We start from the raw sequence: 27,305 nt of genomic DNA, 5'->3' as shown, positions 1-27,305 counted from the left end.
AGGTATTCAGTAAGGAAGGGCTGCATTAATTTATGAATTAACGTGGTAGCTTAACCATTGGCCCCAGTTGCTTCTAAACTCTGGTTCTAGGCCAAAATGCAATCCCAGTGGAGCAGAGGGAAGAAATGGAGCTGTTTGACTTGTCAGGGTCACATCCCAGCCAGGATCCTGAGAGCCCGGCTGAGGCCATCTGGTCTACCCCAACAGTCCTTGTGTAAAAAATTAAAACGCCTGCAATGAGCCTTCCCACGTGAGACAGGGCAGACAGAGCCACCCCAGGGCCCCACCTGCTCATATATCTCAGCTGCCCAGGCCCTGCTTCCTGTGGCTTCAGGTTTACAGCTCCTCCAGGGTCAGACACCACTGCCAAGGGAGCCTGTTCAGTGACTGGCAAATCCTAAATGCCAGCTGTCATCACTGGCACCTGCTCCTTTCTGGACCCAAGCCAAGCGCAGCCTTCTCTGTAGGCCCATCATGGGGCCACAGTTAAGGCCACTTGAGGCCCGGCCGCCTGCGGTCTTGCCAGGCAGGCACCAGGAGTGTCTTCAGGCCTGCCAGTGGGGCAGGGACTCTGAGGCCCTCTCTGGCAGCCAACCGATTTCCCACCATACTCCTGCCTCGCTCCATGTGTATTCGGCACACTCTTTCCTGCTGTGTGCATGGGGCTATTAGGGAGTGAAAAGACGGAAACCTTGCACGGTCTGTACCGTGTGGCTCCCAGGAGACTTACAACACGGGGTTGTGTCTGCCAGTGTTGATGTGGTTCTCTGTGGATACCTCCTGATTCCACGGCAGCCCAGCCCCCAGGTAGACGGGCATCTATGGACATCTCTTGCATTCCCCGAGGCAGCCAAAAGCCTGCCCTCCGTCTTTGCATGAACTCGATGAAGGTGGCTGCCCCTTCCTTGAGGCCCTTTCCTTCCAGCTGAGCCAAAATCACTGCAATAAACATATGCGTCTATGATGGCCACGATGTAATGGTGTGCTCCGTAGTTGTACTGTGCGCAACCCGAGCAACTGTACTTGGCTGGGCTGAGCGCCCACCCCCTTTACCTTCCACAGCGCCCGTTAGAGGGATCTGCCAGAGGAGGGTACACTTGGGGTGCGTTAAAGTGCTCTCCTGCCCTGTTCAGAAAACACATCGGAAGAGAGCACAACGGGATTACGATTTTTTCTCATTAACAAACACAGTTAGAATCTTACCAAGAGTAGATGTTATGGCATGTAGGGAGATTCAGAGAGAAAGGGGCATGATGTTTGCTCCCAAGGAGCCCACAGGTGATGGCTTTGAAGGTGAGAAGGGCCCCATCAGAGACTGGGACAAGGCTGGAGGGAACCCCCGTAGAGAGATTATGTGATGGCCCCTTGTCAGCAGGGCTTGGGTGGACGTGGCCGGCAAAGGGAACGTGGAACAGAAGGAAGTGAGGTACTGCGAGGACGTGGGTAAATGGTAAGGCCAAGTGGAGGGCGTTTCAGGGGAGTGAAACTGAGCATATGGAGGAGACTCGGCCGTGAGGCTGGGCTGCGATTGGGGTCCAAGGCAGGGGGAAGATGCAAAGCAAGGTGGGCGTGATCACTTTGGGGTTGGGCTGTTTGCGTCCCTAGGCCCCGTCCCCAGGGACCAGGTGGTGGTGACTTCTGCGTGCACAGCGCGGGGAGCAGCACGGGGACCGTGCACGTGTCGAGGTCCTGCCCCAGTGAAGTCAGGTCTCGCGCGTTGGGGCTGCATCTGGGGCAGATCTGCTCGGGCGGGACCAGGGCTGGCCTGGGGCGGAGGTTCAGGCAGCCTCTGGTTCTCGGGGCTTCGGCACATCTCTGGCGGCAGCACACAGAAGCCACGTCTTCCGGATGCCGCGGCTGCCGTCCTGAGACGGTTTTTAGGTTCATAAAGCAGCCAAAAGAGCCCCCTGGGAGATTCTCACCTGGGGAAGGACCTGCCCTGAGGTCTGGACTGTGGGATTTCCCATTCTCATCCCATGCGGGTGGTCGGGCCATTCGGACAAAACTGGACATTTGCTCCTGTTTTAAGGGAATGACTCTTGTGTTGGAGTTTCCCATCGCCTCTCAAGGACTGCTACCCAGATTGTAGGTTTCTAAGAGCCCGGAACTGCCTTTCCCATCCTGGGCGGAGCCAGCTGCGTGCAGTAGGCCCTCCACAATGCTGAGCCGCCCTGCCCTCTGGGGACCGTCCCGGAGACCTCTTCACTCGAAACCCTGCGGTCTTCCTTCGGCCACTGCCACCCCAGTTTTGCACGCCTGCGTTCATGCCCATTTTGCTCCATTTCACGTGGCCCCGTGCTGGGTAACCCCAGAAAGAGGTCACTGTCTCCTGGGGGGTTCGGCACGTGGGGATGCTGACAAGGGCACCTTCCCCTGTTGTGAGGGCAGGGGGACTGCCCTTACTTGCTCTCAGAGTCCTTGCAAGGCAGGAATTACTGCTCCCACATTGCAGGTAGGGAAACTGAGGCTCTGAGAAGCTAAGCTGGTGAATGCCCAGGTTGGGATTCAAACCCAGGTCTGTGTGTGAATGAAGGTGAGATGGGGTCATGAAGGGCAGGGGACCGGGGGCTGTTTAGCTACTGAACTAATGCAGGAGAGAGGAATTCAAGCTGCCTTTCTTCAGATCAGAGACTAAGGAGTCGGGCGTTTTCTCGGTGAGCAGGACGGCGTAGCCACACAGCACGGGGCCAAGACAGGCAGCCATGAGCAAGTCGTCAGGAACCGCTGCGAGGTTTAAGAGGGGACTCAGGAGAGGGGCTCTGCCGTTAGCCTGGGAGGGGTCCTTACAGGAGGAGGAGGGGGTTGGCACACGCCAACGATGACCCCGCTCGGGACGGTTGCTGTTCTTAACACGTGCTGCGTACCTGGGCTCAGATGGATTGCTTTGCTGACTCCTCGTGAAGTCCTCAAGGCGTGCCTTGCTATTATTCCCATTCTGCAGAGCGGGACCCTGAGGCTCTGAAGGTCAGAGCGACCTTGGGGCCAGAGCAAAGCCAGGATCTGAGCTGAGCTCTGCGTGACGCTAACGCCTTCCCTCGCCCACCACGGTCAGTAGGGAGGGAGGCAACCAGTGGCCGGCCAGCCACACTGCCCCTAACAAGTTCCCCGGCCTGGGGGACAGCTGGAGGGTCCAGCTGAAGGTGTCGGGGTCGCCTGCCAGGCGGGCGGAGCCGGCCCACGGTGAGGCCGTGAGAGGGGAGAGCGGGACAGGGTCACCTTGGAGCCGGGCAGAGGCAGGCGTCGGGGGCCACATGTGTCCCCAGGGGGACAGGCACCATCCTTCCAGAGTTTCAAGGGGCCGCTCCTGCAGGGGGACGTGCAGCTGCAAAAAGGTGTGGCTTCAGCAGCCAGGCCCTTGGAGGCCTCTCGCTGGAGGAGCAGGTGGCGGGTTTGCACCTGCCCAGCCAGGGCACCCTCAGGCTTGAGAAGTTCAGAGGTGGGGAGGAGGGGTGGTGGGGAGACAGTCGTGTCTGTATTCTGGTCGGGGAAGGCACGGGATGGTAAGGCGGACAGGCCTGGTGGAGGGTCCACTCCCCCCAGAGCCCCTCCCACCAAGCCCCTCCCCTTCCGCTCCTGTGGTTCCCGGGTCCTGGCTCCCCGCCAAGCGGCAGTTAAAGCAATGGCTCCCTGGGGCCCCCTGTACTTGGCAGGCTGAGTGAGTGCCCAGGGACTGAACCCCGGCCCAGGTTCTGAGAACACCCTGGACCGGTCATCCTGGATTGTGTGGTCTGCCTGTTGTCAAGGTGTATGTCCCTCCCTGCTTTCCTGGAAGGCAGGGTCACGCCCACGAGTTCCTTTGTGTGGCACCTCATGCAGGGCTGGAGGGCTCAGCAGCGGGTCCGGACACCTGTGTGTCCTCCGGCTGCGTCCCCCACCTCTCGGAAGCTGCCCCGGCTCGTCCGTGCTGTGCGATGCTCTCGGCTGCTGGCCCCTGCCGGTCCACCCTACCTGGGTTGCAAGCGGGGGCCAAGAGCTTCCTGCAGGAGGCGAATCCAGTGCTGGGCAAAGCTGACCTTCAGTCGTCTGGGACTTCGAGCCCGTCCCACCGTTCGCCGTCTGCATCCCCAGGCCTCCCCCTCCAGGACAGAGGCCTGCGGAATTGTTGGGGGCCCGCCCGCTGGGGCCCTTCCGCCTCACCCTGCCCTCCCACGCCAGCCCCTTAGGACCCTGGAGAAAGCCTCTCCGGGCTGCCTCCTGCCCCTCCCCTGCAGCGGCCCTGCCCGCCCCCTCCGACTTACTTCCGGGGCAGCAGGGAATCCTAGAGGGATGCAGCCCCCGGAAGGTGGGCGGGGTGCCGGGAAGTCCACCTCGGTCCTGCACCCGGTGCCGCGGGCGGTTGATCACGTGGCGACGCGCCCGTACTCTGGATGGTGGGAGGCTTTGGCCACCGAAGCAAAGTTGGAGCTTTGGGGTTTCTTTTCTTTAAAAAAAAAAAAAAAAAAATTCTGTGCCAAGAGGCAGCTGGTGTGGCTTTAGACTGTGTCTCCAAGGGGGAGCTTGCAGCCCCCTTTCTCCCCGTCCCCACGCCAAAGGAGGCCGGGTTGTCAGTGGCTCCCGTGTCACTGGAGTGACCTGCCCCCGCCCGCCGGCCGCCCCCTCCGCCGGCCTGCGGTTTCTCCGCGCGGGATGACGCCCGGCCGCCGCCGCCGCCGCCGGTGGCATTGTGGGCTCCGCCGAAGACCGAGGGGGGCCCGCGTTCCCCCGGAGCAGAGGGAGGGGTCGCCGCGTCTCCCGGTGCCTGCGGCTGCAGGGAGCACAAAGAATGTGATGTTTTTTTAAAGCCCTTCGAGAAGAAGAAAAAAAAAAAAAACAAAGCCTGCTGCCTCCTGTCCGCTCCGGCTGACTTCCTTGCGCCGCCCTGGATGCTGCCTCCGGCCCGGGCTCCGTAACGCGCGGCCTCCTCCGTGCCCGCGGGCCACTTACTTTCTCTGCTTTCCGCTGCCCAGAGCCAGCCCGCGCTGCCATCACCATGTATGACTCCTGCCTCCTGCTCGCTCCCGCTCTGCCTCTGCCCGGCCCCCCCCCTCCGAGCCCGCCTATCCCGTTAGCCTGCCCCCCAGCTGCCTTCACTCCTCCTGCACCCGGCTTGCTTGCCTCCATGCTGCCTGGATCCCGCGAGCTGGGGTGATTAATTGGCTATGATGATGAACGTCCCCGCTGGAGGATCGGCCACGGTGATGATGACGGGCTACGGTAATGGGCGCTATCCCCGGAATTCTCTCTACAGTGACTGCATCATCGAGGAGAAGACCGTGGTCCTGCAGAAGAAAGACAATGAGGGCTTCGGATTTGTGCTCCGCGGGGCGAAAGGTAAGAGCAGCGGCTCCCAGCCTGGATGCATCCACATGTGTGTGTGTGTGTGTGTGTGTGTGTGTGCACGCCTGTAGAAAAAATGTTCCCCGGCTCAAAAAGAAGCCCTTTTCCTGGGGGTACTCGGTTGCTAGACAACCATGTTCTTTAACATTCTGCCTGTTAAAACATCGGGGCTTCCTTTAGGAATATTTTTAATTTTCTGTACACAATATTGCTCGCTCTCTCCTCCCCCCTCCCTCCCTCCCCCCCCCTCCCCCCCTCCCTCCCTCCCTCCCTCCCTCCCCCCACTCTTTTTTTTTTTAATTCCTGGGTTTCATCTATGTTTCATGGTTTAGTTCAGCCTGATTGTGGCTGGCTTCGGAGCTCCTGGTCTCAGACGCCCAGAATTACCCGGTCCCGAGTTTCGGGCACCTCAGAACTGCCCCGTTCTGGGAGTGGGCCCCAGCTCCGAGTGCGGCAGGCGTGCGGGTGCCCGCCTCTAAGGTGACTTTGCAAGATGGTCCCCTCCGCCGTGGCCCAGCCGGCAGCCTACGTGTCACGTGGCCTGCAGTGAGGGCTCCAGGAACGTGTTCCACGGCAGTGCCCCCACTGCCAGCCCTGAACTTGGGGTCTTCCCTTTCAGAATAAAACAAAATGGCATCATGTCCCCGTGAGAGGAGACATCTGTGCCCCGCGTGTGTGGGGAAACCGTGTGCAAGTTTGATCTCGGAGCCTCCGTGCCACGCTGGGGGTCCCGCACCTGTGCTGGCCCGGGAGGCCTCCTTCCCCGGTGGCAGCCCCACCTGCTCAAGGCCCGGGCTGCCCTGACAGCAGCTCGTCCATAGGGAGGGAGAAGAGATACATCTGTCCCCCCCGTGTGTGTCCATGACTGTCTGTGTGATGTCTCCCCTCCCCCGACCGAGGCCGTCTTCCTCTTCCCACCCGCCACCCCCGGCCTCACATGACCACCCGGGAAAGTCCACCTTTTCCCCTAGAGTTTCCCTCTGCAGCTCTGGGGCCCAGAAGCCAACGCTGGCCCTGCTGAGGAGTGGGGGCCCAGCCCTCCCATGGACGCTGGCCGCACAGTGGCCACAGAGAGCCGGGCTCCCAACAGAGAGAATTCACAAGCGGATTCCAGATCTGCAGCCACCCACTGGGTCAGCGTTCTGTTCTGTCCACGCTCCAAGTTGAATTCCCTTGGTTGCGAGTCTACGTAGATGTAAATTTGGCAAGCAGTTCAGTGTGGTGTTTCTGTAGCTCCATGTGGTTATGGGGGGAACTTTTCCATTTATAGAACTGAAAATGTTTAGTCACTGATGCTTTTAAAGAAAATGACAGGCGTGTACATACAGACATGGACAGGGGAGCACGTTATCCTGTGTTTTCAGCGCAGAGGCCAAGAGAGATGTTGGTGGCACCAAAATGCAGTTGGCTCCGTCGCTTGAGTTGGTGTTGACCCGTGACCAGGAGTATCAGCCCCTTCCCGGGGGAGAGCTGGCCTGGACCACCCACTTCCCACGGAGATACAAGGGCCTGCTTTCCCCCAGGGTCCCGTGGGAGGCCTGGGCTACCAACTTGGAAACATCTCCCAGGCTTGTAATGAGGTATACCTTGTCTTCCCAGCGGATACGCCCATCGAAGAGTTCACGCCAACGCCAGCGTTCCCAGCCCTGCAGTACCTGGAGTCCGTGGATGAAGGTGGGGTGGCATGGCAAGCCGGACTGAGGACTGGGGACTTCTTGATTGAGGTAGGGACAGCGGTGTTCACATCTTTCTGCTTGGGGAGAGTGCCGACTCTCGTGGGGTTGGGGTCTGTGGTCTTGGCAGCATGGCCATTGGGCCAGATCTGGGGGCAGGCACGGAGGCTGCCGTGGACCGGGGTTGCCTGGTTATTTCCACCCACGGTGGATGCCATCTTCTGAGGACTGTGCGTTGGGATTGTCTTTGAGACTGTAGCTTTATCTCTTTGGAGGCTTGAAATGTACTGTAACTTGGCCGTTGGTCTTGAAGTAGGAGGTAGACGGAAGAGAAAAATGGATGTCGGGGACACGCGTGGATGTGTGGTTGTGACTGTAGGAATAGACCCAAGAGGAGCCATGGCCCATTCTTGTGTCACGAGGGCAGGCTGGAAACCGCTGTACTATGGCTGTTGCTCACGTGAGGTCTGTAGCGTTGGTGGCTGAGAGTCTGTTGATTTTTAAGTCGAAGTAACTGACAGGTTGGATGGATGATGGCCTTCCAACACCAAGGAGCCTGGGCAAGATGGGTGGCTGGAGTTGATGGTACAAAAAGGAAACTTTTAAACTCAGACGCTGGGAAAACTAGCTTTTGCTGGTAGGTGAAAGGAGGGAGAGTCCTCTTCGTTTAAAAAACCTCACTAGACGTGAGTGCCCGACTGCTTCAAGCCTCACCTGGAGTCACCATGGTGGTGTGTCTGAGGTACCAAGCTGCCGGCACACTTGAGCTCCCCGCCTTTTGCACGTTTAGGTGTTACTTTCAAAGGAATGTGTTACCCTTTGGAAATATCAAGAATAAAAGACTGTGTTATACCTTGAAAAAATTATTTCTAAGAGGCTTGGTAAGCTCAGATGGCCCCCGTTGGGAGTTCATGTTTCTTGCAAGAGCATTCCTTAGGGCTAACCCTCAGCCCTGTCTCATCTGCTCTGGAAATCCACCTGTAGGTGGAAAGAATGGGTGCATGGTGTCCAGCCGGGCACTCGGTGCCTCTGCCGTGGGGCCGGCCAGACACTTGTTCGTTCTGGAAAGGAGGAGATCCAGGCCATGGCGAGACGGCGGCTTAAAGCCATTTCTCTCCACGATGCCTAACCTTCCAAGGGTGCTTTTGGAGCTGCAATTCTACTCATGATCTCCTTGGTGTTTCTGGAGACTATTAGAGTGCTGGAAACCCGGAAGGAAAGATGCTGTTGGAGGAGAGAGAGCCGTGAAACAGAAGGTGCTTTACCTTATACCAGGCATCGTGCGTCGGTCTCACTCTATGTGTTGAAAGATGTATTTAAATTACTACTGACCAATCAGAGCCTGGCTCAGATGAAGAATTGCACTCCTGTGGATTCTCGTCCACTGAAACTGTGGGATGCGTACCCAGCATGGTGGAGACCGAAACCCGCTGTGGTTTCATGAGTTAACTCGATTTGTAACCTCATGAAAATGCAGAGAGACTGGGTTGAATCGTCTTCTGTAGGTTGCAGTTGTGATGTAAGTCCCCTTCGTGTGTGTGTGTGTGTGTGTGCGTGTGCGTGTGCGTGTGTGTGTGTGTGTGTGTGTGTGTGTGTGAGAGAGGCAGAGACAGAGAGACTCCAGTAAGTTGCCATAGCTGTTGCTGGTGTTCGGTTTTAAATAATAAATGAGGGCTGCAGAGGCAGGAGCTTCCCTGGTTGTTAGGCTCATCAGACTGTTTCCTTGATAAACTAGTCAACAAAAGAAGCGTGGGACGGCCGCAGAGCATTTGCTGGGCCCACCCCTCTCCCAGGAAGCAGAGCTGCGCTCGGTTGGCGGACGTGTCCGCAGCGCACACCTGGGCCAGGTAGAGAAGGCATGCCACCTGGTCGGATGGATGGAAGGCTCCATGGAAATTAGGAGCATTAAGAGTTTCTGCTCTTCTGTTTTCCAAGCACCTCCTCTGACATTGCTTCTAACCTCTGCTGTGCAAACGTATTTGCCACTTTGGAACAGCTTTTATATTCTGGGCAGCCTCTGAGTTCCAGGGTTCCAGGAATGACTGGCCCTGAGCTGCCTTAAGGTTATGTCTGTCTTATTATGTCTCAAATGACCTGAAGGAGATGTGGGCCCCAAACAGCCCCAGGCCCTACAAGGCTGCTCACCACGGGTCCTACTCTAATGGGGAACACAGTGGGCCGACCGGTGTGTGTGGTGGGGGGCCCTGGGAAGCTCGCTCCTCCCACTTCATTCTAAGGCTGCCTCATGGGGCTCAGAAATTCTCCTTTAGGAGCTTGGGTGTAAAGGACTATCTCCACTGAGTTGTTTTCCCAGCTGCCGGATTCCGCCCCTGGAATAGTAAAATCATTTACAGCCTTGTAGGTGCATGTTTTTTCCAACAGAAGATTTTTCCATGTTTTTCAGCGAAAAGCTTCAACCGTGGAGGGATTGTTTTAGACAGACTCACATGTCTTAGGTGGATCTTTGTTTTGACCGGAAGCCATCCTGGAGCCTGGGGTTTCTGGGCTCTTGGTCAAGTGCAGGGTCCTGTTTGGAAGCTGCCCCGAGGGCGGGCAAACTGTCCACATCTCCCCACATCCCCGCCCCCCCCACCCTCCCGCAAGCCTTCCTTTCTCTTTGCCATTGGAAAGGAACTCAAAGCGGGTCCGGTTTTTACTTTCACTTTAAAAACGTGCGCTGCAGCGTGACCTCTGGGACCAAGAGGCAACTTCTGGAGTGAACGTTCACTCTTCAGAGTCTTCAGCAGCTACTGGATTTCATTTTTCCTTCTTGGACTTTGACGCACACACGGTCATCTTGCCGGCGGCGTTGACCCTGTCAAGGGTTTCCTTTGTGCGTGCATTTCTTAGGTGCTCGCCCTCTAAAATGTATATCTCTCTGCCTTGCCCTTGGGGAGGAGTCTGTCCTTTTGTTGTTGGTATTGTTTCTTTGTTGACCACACCCCTCCCTCCTGCCAAAAAGCCAAAGGTCTGAATGAAGTTCTGTGGAAAAGGCTATCTTCCAGTTGGGAATTACGATGAAATAGATGGGCCCTGGTGTGCCAGCAGGTTGTCATGAGATCTCATCTCAGGGCTGGAGAAGGGGAAGTGGGCACTCCGTGCATGGAGACATCCGAACAGGCGGCTCCATAGACCGCGTGTGTTTACCATTTTCAGATCAGCTTGACGTGCCAGAGTCCCCCGGATGGCTGATGACATTGAAGCTTCCCCAGAGAGCTGTTGGGGGCAGTGGGAGTGGACAGGGTGGGCGGTGGGCTCCGAGTGTCCCTTTGGGGACCTGGGGGGGCGGGGAGTGATCCTCAGAGAGGTGGGCCGGGGGCAGTGACAGCCCAGAGGGAGAAGCAGGCGGGGGAGTCTGGGCAAGTTTTCTTCCTGTGCGGGTCACATTTAAGGTCGGGGCCTCCACCAGCCAAGAATGATTAAGGACCAAAAGGAAACCCAATTCAGACTGGTTTAAATAACAGGGAGACGCCTCGGAGAGTCGCAGTCGAAGTTGAGAGGCAGCCAGCCTCGGGTACAGTGTGTTGAATACGCCGTCTGCTATTTCTTTGAGATTAGCTCGGTTCAAGCTCCTCAACCACAGGAGGTGGGGCAGGAGAGACCGCTTGCCGGGAGGAGTCGTCAGGAGGACGTGGATGGGGCGACAGTTTTGCATGAGGTAATTAAGGAGACTGGAGGTGGGGGTGTCATTCTGATTCCTGCAGGGACTCAACAAACTGGAGTGCCCGTCGGCCTCACCCAGTGAAAGCCGGCTGGGCACCAGGGTGGCCTGCAGACCTTTCAAAGACACTGAGACCTGGGCTCAGCCCACACCCACAGAATCGGAACCACGAGGCAGGAGCATCAGCGTTTCTAGGGAGCTTCGGTGACGCCGCCGGGGGTTCCGCTGGGCAGGAAGGGTGATGACCGGCTGGCCTCATTGTTCTGGCTCTTTGAACATCTTAATTTAGCGTTCTAACAAAAAAATAGAAGCAGGCACCGCGCTGGTCTCACTGGCTTTCTTCCACAAGTCTCCCCATTTGGAAACTCGAGTTTTGTTTCTTGCATTACTTTCGTAAACTCAAATATCCTGTATCTCAAGAATTGCTCATACTACAACTAAACCGTAAACATCTAAAGAGCAAACAACATTGACAACAAATACAACTGAAGGCCCGTGTCCTTATTTGGAGTCATCGAGGGTGTATCTGCCATGCACTGCAATGTCTCATCCGACCCCCACAATGATCCTGTAAAATAACATCGGTATTATCCCCATTTTACAGATGAGGGGACTGAGGCACAGAGAGGTTAAATCACTTGCCCACAGTCACGCAGCAGGGGAGCTGGGATTCCAGCCCAGGCTGTCTGAGTCAAGAACACCACAGCTCAGAGATGCTAGGAGATGTTTTGATGGGCCGGATGTGTACAGGGGCACAGAGTAAGAAGAAGCACGGGCAACGAGAGGCCAGTTTTTATTTTCAAATTAGCAAACACTTCTTTGATGACTGTGCCGGTCGCTGGTGACAGCACTCCTAGGTTGCCATGTGAAAGGATAAATTGCCGTAAACCTTTTAGAAATGGACGGGGCAGGTATGTGATGAGAGCCCTAAAGCTGAGCCGGGAATTTTACATCGACGAGCCCATCCCCCACCCTCAGGGAATGATCTAAAAAACAGGCAGAGATCACAGTGCGGCAAAAAGAAAAGGGTGGAGGTAGAGGGGGATGGTGAAGGGGACACCATGAATCTGTTGTGGATTTATAAGAAAGCATTAAAAATTATGCTTGCAAGAAGTTCTCACTACCAACAGGGAACGGTTACCTCATATTAGGTGAAGAGGACAGAATTAAAGTTATCTGCACAATATCCTCTAAATGATACCACCTCCCCCCAATATAAGCATAGGAAAAAAAGGAGAGAAAGTATTAACCCCTAGGTGATGGGATCCTGTGTGATCATTTTCTCTTTTGCAGACTTCTCTCTATTTCTCAGATTTTCTAGAAAGACAGCATTAACTTTTGACAGGGATTCATTTCACAAATGGAAAATTATTCCTTAGAAGAAGCCATCTCAGGCAGACGAGCAATGTCTCAGCCTCCGTGGCCACAAGGAGTTACTGTTTGCTTTCAGGTCAACAGCACTGTGGTGGGCGTTAATTATTCTCCTGGGGCCAGCACGCCCCAACCTGATGCAGTACGGGAGACTCCCATGGTTTTTGTGATTGTTTTCTTAGTCCTGAAGTGGCCAACCTCGTTTCGTGTTAATTTCCCTAAATAGGTTTTCCCTTGCAATTAAAGCAGGCAGCAATATCCTTCCTCCTAGGAAAGTGATGCTTGAGTTTGCTAATTACTTTTTCCTCCTATTAAATACTTGCACTAAAGGTGGCCCGGAACTGTTTTATAATCTCAGTTTGCATTGAAGTGAGGACGCTGAGGGATGCCCTGGTGTTTTCCTTAGAGACCGTTGGAGTACCTTATAAAACGTTTGTCAGGCTGCTGCTTGGGAACCGGGACTTGGAAAATGTAACACAGATCCTAGCTGCACGTTTGCCCAAACCATTACTTTCAACCCAGCTGGAGGTATGAACAGTTGTTACAACCTGGTGATAACCGGTCAGCCTCCCCAGCTTGAAAATTAAGTATTACACGGAGGAGAGTAAATAGTAGAGTCCAGGTGACTCCTGATCGGTGGTTATGCACGTCATCAGTCAGCACACGCTTCCTGGGTCTCAACATTCCCATCAGCAAATTGGGTGGTTGTGTGAATTAAGGCACCGGAGATGAACTACAGTCCCTTGGTGTATCCGTGGACGATTGGTTCCGGGACCCACCGCAGATGCCGAAATCCATAAATGCTCAGTGTCATAGTCAGCCCTCTGTGTCCAAGGATTCAGTATCCACAGGTGTGGAACCTGCAGATACGGAGGGCCAACTGTACAGTTACTGAAAAAATACGGACGTTAGTGGATCCAGACCGCTCAAACACGTGTTGTTCAAGGGTCCATTGTATGTGCCACCCGAGCTCTAGGCACGCGAGCTGCTGTTAGCCCCTGTCTTGTTGGCGAGGAGACCACGCGGGGCTAGCGGTGCTGGGCGTGGCATCCCGTCAGTATCCATTGTTGGTCATCATCGTGTCCTTCATCGTCACTGATGGCGCCTGACTCAGGAGATGAAACCAGTGACGGAACCAGTAAGAGTGATAAGTCACACAAAGAGGACATGGCTGCCAAGGGGGAGGCAGGGAGGGGGAAGGAAGGACTGGGAGTTTGGGATTAGCAGATGCAAACTAGTATATATAGGATGGATAAACAACAGCGTCCTACTGTATAGTACAGGGAACTATATTTAATACCCTGTGATAAACCGTAATGGAAAAGAATCTGAGAAAGAATGTCTATATTCATATAACCAAACCACTTTACTGCACAGCGGAAATTAACACAACACTGTAAATCAATTATACTTCAATTAAAAGATAATAAGTCATAATGTTATAATAATGACACGTGATTGTTACCACTGTCGTTTCCAGCATGTAGCTGTTACAGAGCACACCCGCCATGGGCCAAGCACATACAGTCGGGCACTTCCAGCCAAGAGCGCTCTGGCTGTGGCTTCGTGGTGCCTCTCTGTGGAGGGGACATCAGCTAATGCAGACACCTACCCCGCCCCACCCCAAGCCCCAGATATCCTTGGCAGGCATTGCCTCCGGATTTGGCTTGAACCTCTTTTTCCCCGGCACTCACTGCGTTGCTCAATCCTATTTTGGCACGAGTCTGGCTTTAGGTAATCTTGGAACTCCTGTTCATGATTCTCATTTTACCCTCTAGCAACAAATCCCAGAGACGAGGCCAGAGCCCTTTGTGGTCTCCCCAGTGCCAGCATTCCTTTTCAGCCACGCCACACCGCTCACTTTCTCTGTCTTACCTTCCAGGGTATCATGAGAGGCTTTGTCACATGTCCTGCTGGTGGCCTGTGTGGCCGATCTAGGAACTCTACCCACTGCCCTCCCCCGCAAAATTCCTAATATCTTATTTAAGTCATTTTAAATGGGCGTTCGATTCAATAACTAAGTTAAAGAGTGAGTGCCAGATGTTGGCAGGAAGCTAGGGCGACTGGCGAATTCTTGACCTTGAATCATGTTGATACTCTGGTGGTCAAGTTTTGTCAGTTTCATGTTAAAAGACAAGTAGGTTCCAGTGGCTGTCCCGGGTCCCTCCGAACGTGGAGTGTCTCCGTTCTGAAGCTCGGCGGCTTCTTGCTGTGCTGGTTTTGGAAAAGACCTGGGCCCCCTGGCTAGCTTCCCACTCCAGCTCCCCTGCTCCTGGGCTGCCAGCACCTGAGCTACTGTAGGAGGGGAGGCTGTGGCCATCTTGACCTGCCTCTCTATCACCTTGCCGAGACTTTGCTAAGGTCTAAGCTTCCTGCTATCTTCTCAGTGATGGTTGAAGAACATTCCTTTAGTAGCTAAAAAAAGTCAGCACAGAGGAGTTCGGCTAATTTTGTTGTTTTTGCCTTCAGAATATGTCAGTGCCCAGGGCAAACGGCTGTCATTAAAGTCTTTGCCCTCCAAGGCTCCTACCACCGGGGTGTTTGCTGTCCGAGGCCATAGCACTGGGGTCTTTGCTCTCTGAGGCTCACTGCACTTAAGTCTTTGCTCTCTGAGGCTTTAAAGAGGGCACTGCTCTTGGGAAGCCCCTGGAAGGCTGGGAGGCTGGTCCCCTTTCCTGCACGTAGACGTAGCTCCTCCTGTACCTAGAGAATAGTTCACTTTGTCCTCCATACTGACTGAGAACAGGTGGTCCAGGCTGAGGAGTAGCCCAGAATCCTGCTGAGAAGGTGGATGCGGGTGGCGTAGCGATTGCAGGTGTGAGTTCTTGGCTCGTTCATTTTGGGGTTCTAATTTGAAGTATCAGTGATTTCAATTTCAGGCTAAAAAGAGACTCAGAGTCACTTCAGGGGACCATGGCTGCTGTGCTCAAGGCTCCGCGGGACTGGCAGATGGCAGTGCACTGGGTTGGATAGGGACAGAAAGGAGCCACGGTCAAGGGCACAGGCTGTGCAGTGTGATCTGGGTTTGAATCCAGGCTCTGTCACTTCTTCACTGTGTGAACTTGGGCAAATCTTTCATCTCTTGGCCTCAGTTTCTTAAACTAGATAAAAATGTGTGTGACGCATGCAGTTTCTGGCAGAGAGAGCTCTCAACAATTGGTGGTACTTGTATAAGTCATTTTTGCAACTTCATTCATTCACTCCTGCAGCACACATTGGGTGCCCACCAGGTGCTGGGCTGGCGTGTGCTGTTGGGAGAGAAGGCATGAATCAGACACAGCTCCTCGAGGAACTCACAGTCTGGAAGGAGGGCAAAAAGTAGGGTACGGTGAAGGCCCCAATTTAAATCAGGAAAAGGTCTTCATGAGAGAGGTGGTGTTGGCTCAATGCTTTGGTAAGTCGGTGGGGTTTCTACAGGCAGAAAACTAGAGAGGAAGGGGTCCAGAGAAAGCTCAGGGGGTCAGGAACATTCAGGGGGGTTTGGAGAGTGGTCAGATGTTGTAGAGCTGAGAGGCTGGTCCAGGGAGGGCCTGGAATGTCAGTTTAAGTAGGTGCAACTACGTATGAGCTGGTCAGTGACAGGGAGCAACAGAAGGAAGGGTGGCGTGACGGGCCCTGTCCAAGGTACTGAATCTCTGGGGCGCATGGCGTCTCTGCAGGGTTTAGACCTGTCCACGGTGCTGAAATGTATCCCGGGGTCAGACCTCTCCAGGGTGCTGAACCTGAGAGCCGAGAGGACGGAGCCTGCCATCAGGAGGAGCCCGGTGCACGGGCTCAGCACTTCCCCTCCCGCATTCCCGTCTCCTCCCATCTCTGTGTCCTGTGTCCTTGGCCTTCCTGGACACAACAGCCTATGACTCGGTGAGTGTGCTTGTCTGCTTGGTGGAGACATCTCTTCCGTGAGGAGGCGTGAAGGGATCGCTGCGGTAAAGCATCTGTGCCGTCCTGTGCTCTAAGCCAGCCTGAAGTCTCCGCTCACACATCACCTTCTCAGGGAGGGCTTCCCAGCCTCCCTCTGGTTGCCCCCGACACTAATGCTTCCTCCGTGTGCTTCCTCAACTGTCCGAATCTTCTCGTGTGTTGGCTGGTTGACTTATGTTTGTCTCCTTCCCAAGAATGCCTGCTCCCTCTGGGCTGGACAGTTTGCTGACCTGGTCTCTGCTGTGTGTCTAGTACCCAGCACAGCGCCTGATACATAAAAGAGGCCCCAAGACACGTGCAACGGTGGACACTCCTGGGAAGTAGGTGTTTTATGCTCATTTTGCAGGTGATGAAACCGAGAGATTATGTAGCCTGCCAGGACCCCGCAGGGAGATCTGATTGAGGTGACTCCCAAGCTTGGGTCTGGTTGATACCCTGGGTAAGTCCTGGGTCACTGAAATGTAATCTTATAATGATCTTCCTCAACGCAGGAAGGATGCTATATATCCAGCCCCAGTGTACACAGGGTGAGGTTTGCAGAAGGCATGGTGAGCTGAGATCCCCACATAGGAAGCTTCTGGTTCAGTCTTCTCTGGTGGGCCTCTTGATTGGCCTGTAAGGAGCCCTCCTGGGTCTTTTCCACCTGCCCTCCCTCCCTCCCTTCCGACCACTCACCCACCTCCCAGTGAGCTCTGCAGGCCCTCGTTAGCATTGATTTGTCTCTGTCTGCAGTGCCCTTTTGTGGGGAGTTTCATGATACAGTGGTTAGGTTGGCAAATGAACTGAAGGAAGGCCTTGTGCTAAATGCCCTGTAGGATCTTTTAATTGATGGAGTTTGTCAGTCTTGGGCATGAGGGTGTGTGTGCGTGTGCCAAAGATAAATAGAGCTGAAATAAGAAGGAGTGGGGAAGGGGTCATGGAAGGCCACAGTTACCGTCTGATGCTGCAAAATCCTGGGGATGGTCTCCTTGCTTTTGTGCCATGAGACCAACCACCCACCGGCCAGTTTTCCACTTCCCTCTCCCCGGGGCCTTCGGTTTCATGTGGCAAAGTTTTCAGTGCGCATCCTCTGTGCTCGGCCCTCTGTGGGCAGGGCTAGGGGTCCTGGAGATGAAAGAGGCCATCTCTGACTTGAGGGGCCAAGTGTGTGGGGAGAGGGAGGCCTGTAAACTTGGCTGGGGTGCAAAGGGAGGAACGGGTTATTTGGGCAGGTGCAGGAGATGGCAGATCAACCTTGACCTTGGCCCTCTCTCCCTGGTCTCCCAAGTGTGTGTCATACCCCCTCCCACCCCCAGCACTTGCCCACACTGCTGCCTCCCCCTCTCTCCCCTCTTTCCCTCCTTCTCTCACACTCGCTCTCTCACCGTTACCCCTCTTCCGCCTCCCCCTCCTCCAGCAGGGTAACTCCAGCTCGCTCTCAGATCTCTTCCCGGTGGACCCTCCTCCGGGAAGCCTTCCCAACATTCCCCATGACACCTGCTCACCGTCAGCGCCTGTCACTGACCCTGCCTGACCTGGAAGCTCCACGAGCTAAGGAGCCATCCAGAGCTGAGCACGTGGCAGGCACTCGGTCAGTGTCTGTGAAATGATGGAAGGCACAGCCTGGATGAAGGCTCAGAGGCAGGAACGCATAGGAATGTGTGGGGAATGTCGGGAGGCCCAGGACGGACAAAGGAGACGGGACCTGCAGACCAGGGAAGGCCTTGAGGGCCGAGCTGAGCGGTGGGACCTCACTCAGTCACTGGAAGCAAGCTACCTCGGGCATTTTGGCAGGGAAGTCCATGGCCTGTGGATCACCGAGCTGGGGCCTTGTAAAGAAAGGGGGTGGAGGCAGAGAGACCAGATTAGAGGCTGCTGCCCTTGAGAAGCAGGTTAGAGCAGGACTTAAAAGCACAGTGCCAGGAGGCAGCCCACCTGGGTCCAAATCCAGCTCCTCTACCTATGCGCTGTGTGGCCTTAGGTAAGTCACACAACCCTTCTGTGCCTCAGTTTCCTTACCTGCAAAGAAGACTCATAGTATACACAAGAGGAACCATTACTATTGTCATTGCTGTTGCTGTTAGCGCGTGGGAGGGATACAGAGCCTTCCCGACCAGGCCAGGCCCCCCCTCTCCCCCTCGGCAGGGTCCCACTGCCTGGGAACCTCTCCCCATGGAACCCACCATTATGAGGTCAGGTGTGAGCCCCAGGACCCCCAGTGTCCAGCACGGGTCCTGGAGAGCTGGGGTTGGGGCTGAGAGGAGGAAGGCAGGAGGGCAGTGCTCTGCCCATGAGCTGACCAGAAACCAGCTGCCTTTTGTGGCCACCCGTGGCTGCAGGCTGCTGGGAGCTCGATGGCGTGGCTCCTGGTACAATGACTTGAGTTTCTAGATTTCTCCCAAGCAAGGATGCCGGACTGAACATCCCATCCCCACCCCCCACCCCCCCGCCCATTCCTACCGTGTCTCCAGCATCGGCTACCAATGCTAACACACATCCCTAAGCATTCCGCGTGTACTGATTCGTTTAGGCATCGTCAGAAGCCTGTGAGGTGGGTTCTCGCACTGTCCCCGTTTCTCAAATGAGGAAGCTGAGGCACAGAAAGATCAAATTAGCAGGCTCAGAGTCACAGAGCTCCTACAAGCTCTACCAGCTGGGTTTCCAAGGAGGTCTGGGCCCAGCGCCATGTTCTGACCACGTAACACTCCTGCCTCTCAGGCATTCACCCTGTCACCCAAGGAAAAGGTCGGGTAATGCCACCAGGAGACAGGGTTACTATAGCGAGGTTTATCTTGGGTTTTTATTTCTTTATGTGTGTCTGTGAGAGATACGTTTTGTCACATGTGTATACACATGTACTTTTCTCCTTGTGTATATCTTTTTTTATTGTGGCGAAACACACATACCTGAAAATTTATTATTGTAAAAATCACTTTTAAACATGCAGTCGAGCAGCATTTAGCACGTTCACAATGTTGTGTACCCACCACCAGCATCAAGAAATAGAACCTTAGGGGCTTCCCTGGTGGCTCAGTGGTCGGGAGTCCGCCTGCCGATGCAGGGGACGCGGGTTCGTGCCCCGGTCCGGGAAGATCCCACGTGCCGCGGAGCGGCTGGGCCCGTGAGCCGTGGCCGCTGAGCCTGCGCGTCCGGAGCCTGTGCTCCGCAACGGGAGAGAGGCCACAACAGCGAGAGGCCCGCGTACCAAAAAGAAAGAACAGCCCCATCATAGCCATTTAGCAGACACTCCCCATCCCCCCACCTCCCTCAGCCTCAGGCTACTGCCAATGTGCTTTCTGTCTCTTTTGACTTGCCTGTTCTGGACTTTTCGTGTACGTGGAATCCTACAGCACATGACCTTTTCGCCTAGAACGTTTCCAGGGTCCATCCGTGTTGTAGCCTGTGTCAGTGCTCCTCCTTCTATGGCCAAATAACATCCCATTGACGGTTGAGCCACGCTTTGTGTATCCATTCATCGGTATTTGGGTTGTTTTTACCTTTTGGCTATTTGTGAATGATACTGCTGTGAACAAAAGTGTACAAGTATTTGTTTGAGTCCCTATTTTCAGCTTTTGGGGGGTATGTACCTAGGAGTGGGCTTGCTGGGTTATAGGGTAACTCTTTGTTTATCTAAACTGCTGACCCAGCCTTGGGTTGAATCAACAGCTGTTCAGTGAGCACTTAGTAAATAACCCTCTTGATGCTGGGCCTGGTGGGAGGAGCCTAGGAGCAGAGGAAGGGGAGCCAGCCCGGCCCATGGAGCCAGAGCTCAAACCCACTGGCGACATCACTGCTGGATGGCATACGCTGACTGCAAACAACATAAACAACAATGAGGACAAGACAAAGGGAGATGCTTGAATTTCTTGAGCACTTCCTGTGTGCCAGGCTTCATTTCTGGGATTTCACGTGCTGAACCCACTTAACGCTCCGCTGAGTTTGGGTACTCCTATCAGCAACTTTTTCTGCACAGGGAGGCTGGAGCACAGAGAGGAGGACTCACTTGCCTACAGACGCACAGCGAGTGAGTGGCAGGGCCGGGCTGTGGCCCAGGCAGGCGGCTGCTTCAGAGCCCACATCATGAACATCTCTACCACACGGCCTGGAATAGGGAATGGAGTAAAGGGGCTGGCCAGGGAGGGACCATGGTGGGCTGGAGGGTCGGGGAAGGCTTCCTGGGGTGGGGGATAGTAGCAGAACCGACTTCCCAGGAGAGCGTGGGATGGGACATCCACACAGAGCGTCTTGCCCAGCATCCACAACACAACTGACCAAGGGGCAGGGCCTTGAGAGATGGGGGCCCGGGGGACGGTGGGGTAGGGACATCTCCCAGGGCTGTCTTGGCACCCACGCTGGTCAGGGGATGCAGGACATGCCTCAAAGGGCTGCATCTTCCCCGGGCGGGTAGTTTTCATATAGAAGGCATGTAAACCTGTTGCCCCTGGATTTACAGAGGCTGAGACTGGAGATGGTAGAACCAAGGAGGACCAGGGGCCAGAGGGACCATAGCAGAGGTGGCAAGAAGGACTATGGGGACAGGTTGTGAGGACGGGCACACGCCTGGTTCTGGGTGGCCGATCATCTTGGAGGTCATGGGTGCGTCGCCTGCCAAGAGGGCCAGAGGTGGGGGGAATAGGAGAGCCTAGTAAAGGGACACCTTAGATGAAGGAGGCAGGGGTTACAGCGTCCAAGGGGGCAGTGGGGGCGGCAGGGTCAAGAGCAGGAAGGGCCGGTTTCAGCCTTAAGTGATGGATGTTCGCCCAGATAACAGGGTTCACGGCCACTCGGTCAGAATATGCGTCCTCTGCTGGTGGTCGGTGTGTGCAGGACAAGCCAGTGTCTCATTTCACACTCCTCCCAGCACCAGGAGCTCAGTTCTGCTGATGGTCCCATTTTGTAGATGAGGAAGTTGAGGCTCAAAAAGGTCACATGGTACGCCCAGACTCACTCCACAGTTCTCATGGTGGGGCTGGGCTTGACCCTGGAGCTTGGACTCGAGGGCTGCACTGTCCCCTGTCACATTTTTCCAGGTGGATCCTACTGCCCAGCCTGGAGGCCCAACTGGAGATTATGAAATAGTTCAGGTCTTGAGGGGAGGCACTGACTAAGCGGATTGAAAGTCCATGGAAGGTGAAGGTCATAGCTCATTAGAGGACCCCTGGGGAGCTTCCTGGAGGAGGTGAAGGGAACTGTCTTAAAGCATCAAGGGAAGTTGGTTAAGGATGGGAGCAAAGCAAGAGTGCCCCATCTCCTCCGTTCTCTCCAATGTGTGTTATTGCAGAACTTCCTCTACAACTGACACAACTCAATCCAAACTGGCTCGGCAGAGGGAATTTACTGGTTTGAGTAACTGAAAATCCCAGAGATGTTTGGCTTCAGGCTCAGCTGGATCCAGGTGCTCAGTGATGTTCCCAGGATCTTACCCCCTCTCTCTGTTTTCCTCTGTGTTGGCTTCACTCTTGGGTGGGTTCTCCCCATGAAGGTGGCAGATGTGTTTTCCAGCAGCTGCAGGTTCTCATCCTGTCCATTGAAGAACCCCAGCAGAAAGAGAGCATCTCATTGGCCTGCTTTGGGTCACATGTCCATCCCTGAGCCAGTGATTGGCTAAGCCGCTGGAAGATGCTGATTGCCCGAGCTGGATCACATGCCCTCCCCTAGGCCTTGGGCTGGGTCAGCCCCCTTGGCCACAAGGACTGAGAGTCGGGGTGGGTGGGCTCGCAAAGGAAGGTAGAGTTTCAGGTGTGAGAAAGAGGAAGATGAACCGCTGGGTAGGCAGATTCAGCAGAGTTTGAAACTCATTTTAGGCATGGACTGAACATGTGGGATCAAGTGTGTGTCTGGGTTACATATCTACAGACTTACTTTGAGCAACTGTTACGTAGGGCCAGGCCTAGTGGCTGGGGAAATCAGAAATGAATCAGACCCAGTCCTTCTTCCCAAAGACCACGGAGTTAGATTCTCCCCCAAGCCTCATGCCCAAGAGGAAGGCATCCATCACACATTAGTATTTCCTCCGCCCGTATTTTCAAAGGGAGGGAAGGAGTGAAAACTTGAACTGGAAAACAGGAGGAGTCGAGGGAGGACAGAAGCTCCTGGCTGTCCCCAGCAGAGCTGAGAGGGGGCAGCCCTGGGGGCCGTGCATATTGGGAGAGATAAGCTGTGGCCACACTATGCATTAATTTTGAGGGTGAGGGGCCTGGTTGGGCACCTTTGCTTGGGCCGGGGGCAAACTTGCGATAAGTGAGTGTCTCAGTCAGCTCAGGCTGCTGTAAAGATTACTATCTCGACAGGGCAGCTTAAACAGTAGACATCTATTTCTCCTGTTTCTTTTCTTTCTGGAGACTGGGGAGGCCAAGACCAAGGTGTCGACTGATTTAGTTCCTGGTGAGGCCTCTCTTCCTGGCTTGCAGACGGCTGTCTTCTTGCTTTGTCCTCACTTAGTAGAGAGGGAAAGAGAGCACCTCTCTGGCACCTCTTCTTGTAAAGGAACTAATCCCATCATGGGGGCTGCACCCTCATCTAACCCTAATCACCTCCTAAATGCCCCACGAATACCATCGCATTGGGAGTTAGGGCTTCAAGATAAGGATTTGGGGATAACACACATTCAGTCCACAAGAGCATGCTTGGGAAATGAGCTCCCGGGGCCTCTGACCTGCTGTGCGGGGCGAGGCCACGTCTGATGGACAATCTTTCCAGCCTGAGACTCAGTCGGTTACACCGAACGGCCTCCCTTAGGGAGGCATGGTAGCCAGGGAGACCAGAAACGCTACCGTCTCGGCCCCAGGCCTCAACCTGCGAGTTGCTGAGGTCCACACGGGGCTGGAACGCTCTGTCCTTTGCTGAGCACCTGCTGTGTCTCGCAAGGGAGGTGATAGTAGTGCCATTTGCACCCTAGGCTCTGGGGGCTTGGTCAGCATGACGACCTTGCGAGGGAGGGGATGGGTCAGAACTCGAACCCAAGTCTGGGCTCCGGGTCGGTGGTTCTTGAACACCATATGGTCTTCTCCTGGGGAGGTGGCCCTGAGGGCTGGCAGGGAGCTTGGCCGCCTGCACTGGGTCCCGGGCGTGCTTCGAGACGGGGGCGTGTCAGTCTCTGAGCGCAAGGTGACTCAGCCCAGGGGCTGGTGGCAGGCACACGCGTCATGACCTTGTCGTTAGGCAGCAGCCCAGCCCCTGCAGCGAGTGAGCCTGTACCGATTGGTTCCCATTCTCGTGTCCGGCCCGGCCCCCCCCCGTACCAGGAAGAAATTGTGTTTGCTGTCCGTTAATTTTCCAGGAGTGTTTTTTAATGAGCCTTCTGGATGGAATTGCCTGTTTTGGTTTCATTTGGAGGTTGTTTTTGAGAACAGGCTGTGTGCCCAGCAGCCCCCTGGCCAGCCCTCTCCATACGCACCCTCATCGCGACCTTCTGATTAACCCCTGGCTTGTCCATCGCCCCCGCTCGGCTGAGGTCACCTTAAATAGCCAGTGACCTCCTTCTTCATTTGTTTATCAAGATACAGGTGCAGGTATTGGTTGGCACAAGGCACGGGCTGTTGTTTGGGAGATAAACGCATGATGGAAGGAATTAACGGAATGATCACAGCAAAGTGGGGCTCAGCGGCCGGGAGGCTTGGCCAGCAGGTCTGGGCATGGATTCTGAGGTCGTCCTCTGTCTGGCTTTGCTCATACTAAGCCTGTCTCTGGAATACTCTTGCAAGAGGTGTGCTTTCAAAGGGCCACCTTCCTCTTTACTTACAGTAGGAAGGGGAGCATTGCCACCTTGCCCAGAGCGGGAGCTGACCCGCAGGGAGGGGCTGCGGGCTCTGCCCTGGGATGGGAGCCCCTCTCCATTCTCGCCACTGCCCCCCGAGTTGTCCGGGCTGGGAAGCTTCGGGAAACAGAGGGACAGGGGCCAGGAATTCCAAAGCCGGGGTAGAAAGGCTGTGATTCCACTCATAGCAGGTCCCTAGAGGAGTCGAAACCATAGAGAAAGTAGACGGTGAGGGCCAGGGGCTGGGGGAGGGGGTCGGGGAGTTAGCGTTTAATGGGGACAGAGTGTCAGTTTGTGACGTGAAGTTCTGGAGGTGGACAGCGGTGATGGCTGCTGCCACAGCAATTTGAATGTGCTTAATGCCCCTGAGCTGCACGCTTAGAAACGGTTAAGATGGTGAATTTTGTGTTATGTGTACTTTACAGTTTATTTTTTATTTTTTTATTCTTTTGAAAGAAAGAAAGCAGTATTCTTGACTTTTTAAAAATACCGTGAGACCACAGGTGAGTCATAACTGTTCCTTCGGCTCTGAAACGGATCACCGATGCCCCTGCCCCGCTGTGCATGGTCCTAGGGTCACACAAGGCATGGACGTGCTCTGTGTTGTGCGTGACCTGTCCCACCGGGATACATGCCTCTCACATGAACGAGCACGTTCCCTTGCAGCATCTTTGAAATGGTGATAAGATGGGGAAGACCCCGGCAGTAGGGGTGAGTCGGGCGAGCTGCAAGCATCCTGCTGGCCACTCTTTCTCCCCCGGGCCCCATCTCAGAGGCCCCCAGAGGCCTCCCGGCTCCCAGCACTCCTGCCTTCCCCCATCCCCAGTCCTTTCATCAGCTTCCTGTGTATTCAGGGCACTCAGCACCACATGGCATAGTTTATATGCATATTTTATTGTAGGTCTGTCTCCCCGGCCCCAGAGGGGGCCGTACACTCGAAGAGGTCAAAGACTTTGTCTTTTTTATTCACCTGGCACGTAGCAGACCCTCCGTAAATCCTTGTCAGATGAAGGAAAACTACGCAGAAGTTCAAAAGAAAGAGATGAGTCTCTGTAATGGCCTGTATGGGAAAAGAATCTAGAAAAAGAGTAGATCTATGTATTCGTATAACAGAGGCACTTTGCTGCTCACCTGAAACTGGCACAACGTAAATCAATTATACCCCAATAAAAATTGAAAAAAAAAATAACTTGCAGCATAAAAAGCAAGAGGTAAGTGCAGACACAAGGGATCCCCAGAATGTAACCCTACGTGGCAGACGCAGGTTTTAGAACAACCGCTACAGCATGGAAACGCTTATGCTTCCTTTAAAGTGTTCAAAGATGCTGTATTCATTCTCCGTACTGTGAATTTTCCGAGGGAACATGAATGTGCGTAAAAGTTCTGTGATAACCGGGTTCCCTGGGAGAAGGAGATGGGCGTGGGGGTGAGTCAAGGGGAGGCAACTCCTATGAGGTGCATGGGGGTGAGTCAAAGGGAGGCAACTCCTACGAGGTGCGAGTTTCTCTAAAACTTGTATTTGTCGTCGGATGAAAGTTGAACAAACCGGGAAGATTACGGCCGGCGAGCCTGAGGGTCACACCGCTGCATCGTTCCCGGTCTCTTAAGGCCTTCGGGATTCTTAGCCCCCTTCCGCGGTGAGACTCCTGTTCCAGCTGTGAATCTCCAGGAAGCGCATGCCCCGCTTGCTGTTTCCCAGAAGACGAGGGCAGGTGCAGGCAGCCGCGGGAGGCCTCCCTTTCCGGCTGGCGTGAGCAGAAGGGGACACTCTTCAGCTTTCCCTGAGTCGTGATCACGAGCCACTGTCCCCATAAATCAGGCAGAACCTCGTTTTCAAAAGCGGTTCACCTGGGATGCTCCAGCAGGCCACCTTCTGCTTGGGGTTACGGCTAAGTACCACCCCCTCCCCGCCACGTCATCCGCCGTCTCCACCCGGTCATTTCCCACCCCCCCCGCCCCCCGGCGCTGCAATTCGGGATTTGAGTTTGAATCGAACAGGAAATCAAAGTTGTAAAGCCCGTGGCATTTTCGGCCACAAAAGTGTACCCGGAAGCCACAGCCTGACTGCTCCCTGCTCCTCAGAATGGTCTGCGATCAGGGCATCAGGGCACAATACAGGAATTGTCGGGATGACTTCTCCTGGCGTCCTTTTAAAGAGACCCTGATGGCAGACCCTGTGAATCTGTCCAAGGAGAAAACCCCATGAAATAGCCTCTGCCCCAGGGACAGTGCGGACACACAGCAGCCCCAGCCCCTGTCCTTCTGACCTTCCCCACCCTGGCGTCCGGTCCCCCGTGACCCTCTCCCTCACCCTGCGAACTCCCACGAAAGAATGTGAACGTACTCACCCACAAGAGCCAGCGCCGATGACAGTCCCTAGTGCCGGACCCTTGCCCAGGGACAGCTGCCTTCACAGGACTCCCACCGCATTGGACCTTGTGTCGCGGTGGTAACGCCAGACGCTGTAACAAACAGGCCCCACGATGAATAATGGTTGTAATTTGAACAACGGAAGTTTATTTCTTGCTCCTTTCAAGTCCCAAAAGGATGCTCCCAAAGGGCGGCCAGCCCTTGTCCACGCTGTGATTAGAGACCCAGGCTTTCCCCATCTCCTGGGTCTTCTATCCCCAATATATGGGTGCCCGGGTCGCCAGGCTCCACCACATCTGGCTGGCTAGTTACTTCCACCTACGTTCCGCTGACTGGAATCCCATGTCCTGGCCGTCCCTCACTGCAGGGGAGGTGGGGCCCTGGTGTCCCTGGGCCATAAGGAGAGCAAAGGGTCGGTCTCGGCCATTGACGGAGAAGTGCCTTCTACTAGAGCCTATGGACAGACTTAAGCACTTTTTTTTTTTCTTTTTTTTTGCGGTACGCGGGCCTCTCACTGCTGCGGCCTCTCCCGCTGCGGAGCACAGGCTCCGGACGCACAGGCTCAGCGGCTATGGCCCACGGGCCCAGCCGCTCTGCGGCATGTGGGATCTCTCCGGACCAGGGCACGAACCCGCGTCCCCTGCATCGGCAGGCAGACTCCCAACCGCTGCGCCACCAGGGAAGCCCGACTTAAGCACTTTTAAAAGAAATGCATTGTAGAAAAATTTACCATTAAAAGAATTCTGTACAGTATTGGGACTTCCCTGGTGGCGCAGTCGTTAAGAATCCGCCTGCCAGTGCAGGGGACACGGGTTTGAGCCCCGGTCCGGGAAGATCCCATGTGCCGTGGAGCAACTAAGCCCACGCGCCACAACTACTGAGCCCGCGTGCCGCAACTCCTGAAGCCCATGCACCTAGAGCCCGTGCTCCACAAGAGAAGCCACTGCCATGAGAAGCCCGTGCGCACCGCAGCGAAGAGCAGCGCCCCTCGCCGCAACTAGAGAAAAAAGGCCACGCGCAGCAATGAAGACCCAATGCAGTCAAAAGAAAAAAAATTCTGTCCGGTATCTATTGTTACTTTTCATGAGGAAATGGCCAGTATGTGACTTTAGCTGAAATTTTTTAAGTGGAGCAAAGAGGCTCTTCCTGACCCTCTAAGTCCCGTCCCAGGTGGGCACCCCTAGGATGCTGGTCAGTCGTACTATCGGATTAGCATCTTCGACCCCATTTTACAGATGAAGAATGGTGACGTTTCCGG

The 27,305-nt window shown here is 54.9% G+C and overlaps 1 protein-coding gene across 2 annotated transcripts in view; it reads left to right on the top strand.

Annotated features, from left to right (window-relative positions):
- Positions 1-27,305, top strand: part of SHANK2 (SH3 and multiple ankyrin repeat domains 2) — a 549,031-nt gene that overhangs the window by 377,602 nt on the left and 144,124 nt on the right. Inside the window, exons 17-18 of one of the 2 annotated variants that reach the window (XM_029207203.1) lie at positions 5,228-5,310; positions 6,916-7,040. In XM_029207203.1, the coding sequence (XP_029063036.1) occupies positions 5,228-5,310; positions 6,916-7,040 (208 nt within the window). Of the gene's footprint in view, positions 1-5,030; positions 5,311-6,915; positions 7,041-27,305 lie in introns of those variants that run through there. The other variant, XM_029207204.1, reaches the window with a different exon arrangement.

Source organism: Monodon monoceros, unplaced genomic scaffold (assembly GCF_005190385.1).
Source record: "Monodon monoceros isolate NGI ecotype Baffin Bay Population unplaced genomic scaffold, NGI_Narwhal_1 Super_Scaffold_7, whole genome shotgun sequence".
Lineage (NCBI taxonomy): Eukaryota > Metazoa > Chordata > Mammalia > Artiodactyla > Monodontidae > Monodon > Monodon monoceros.
Note: the sequence above shows the minus strand (reverse complement) of the source record. Positions and strands in the feature narration are given on the sequence as shown.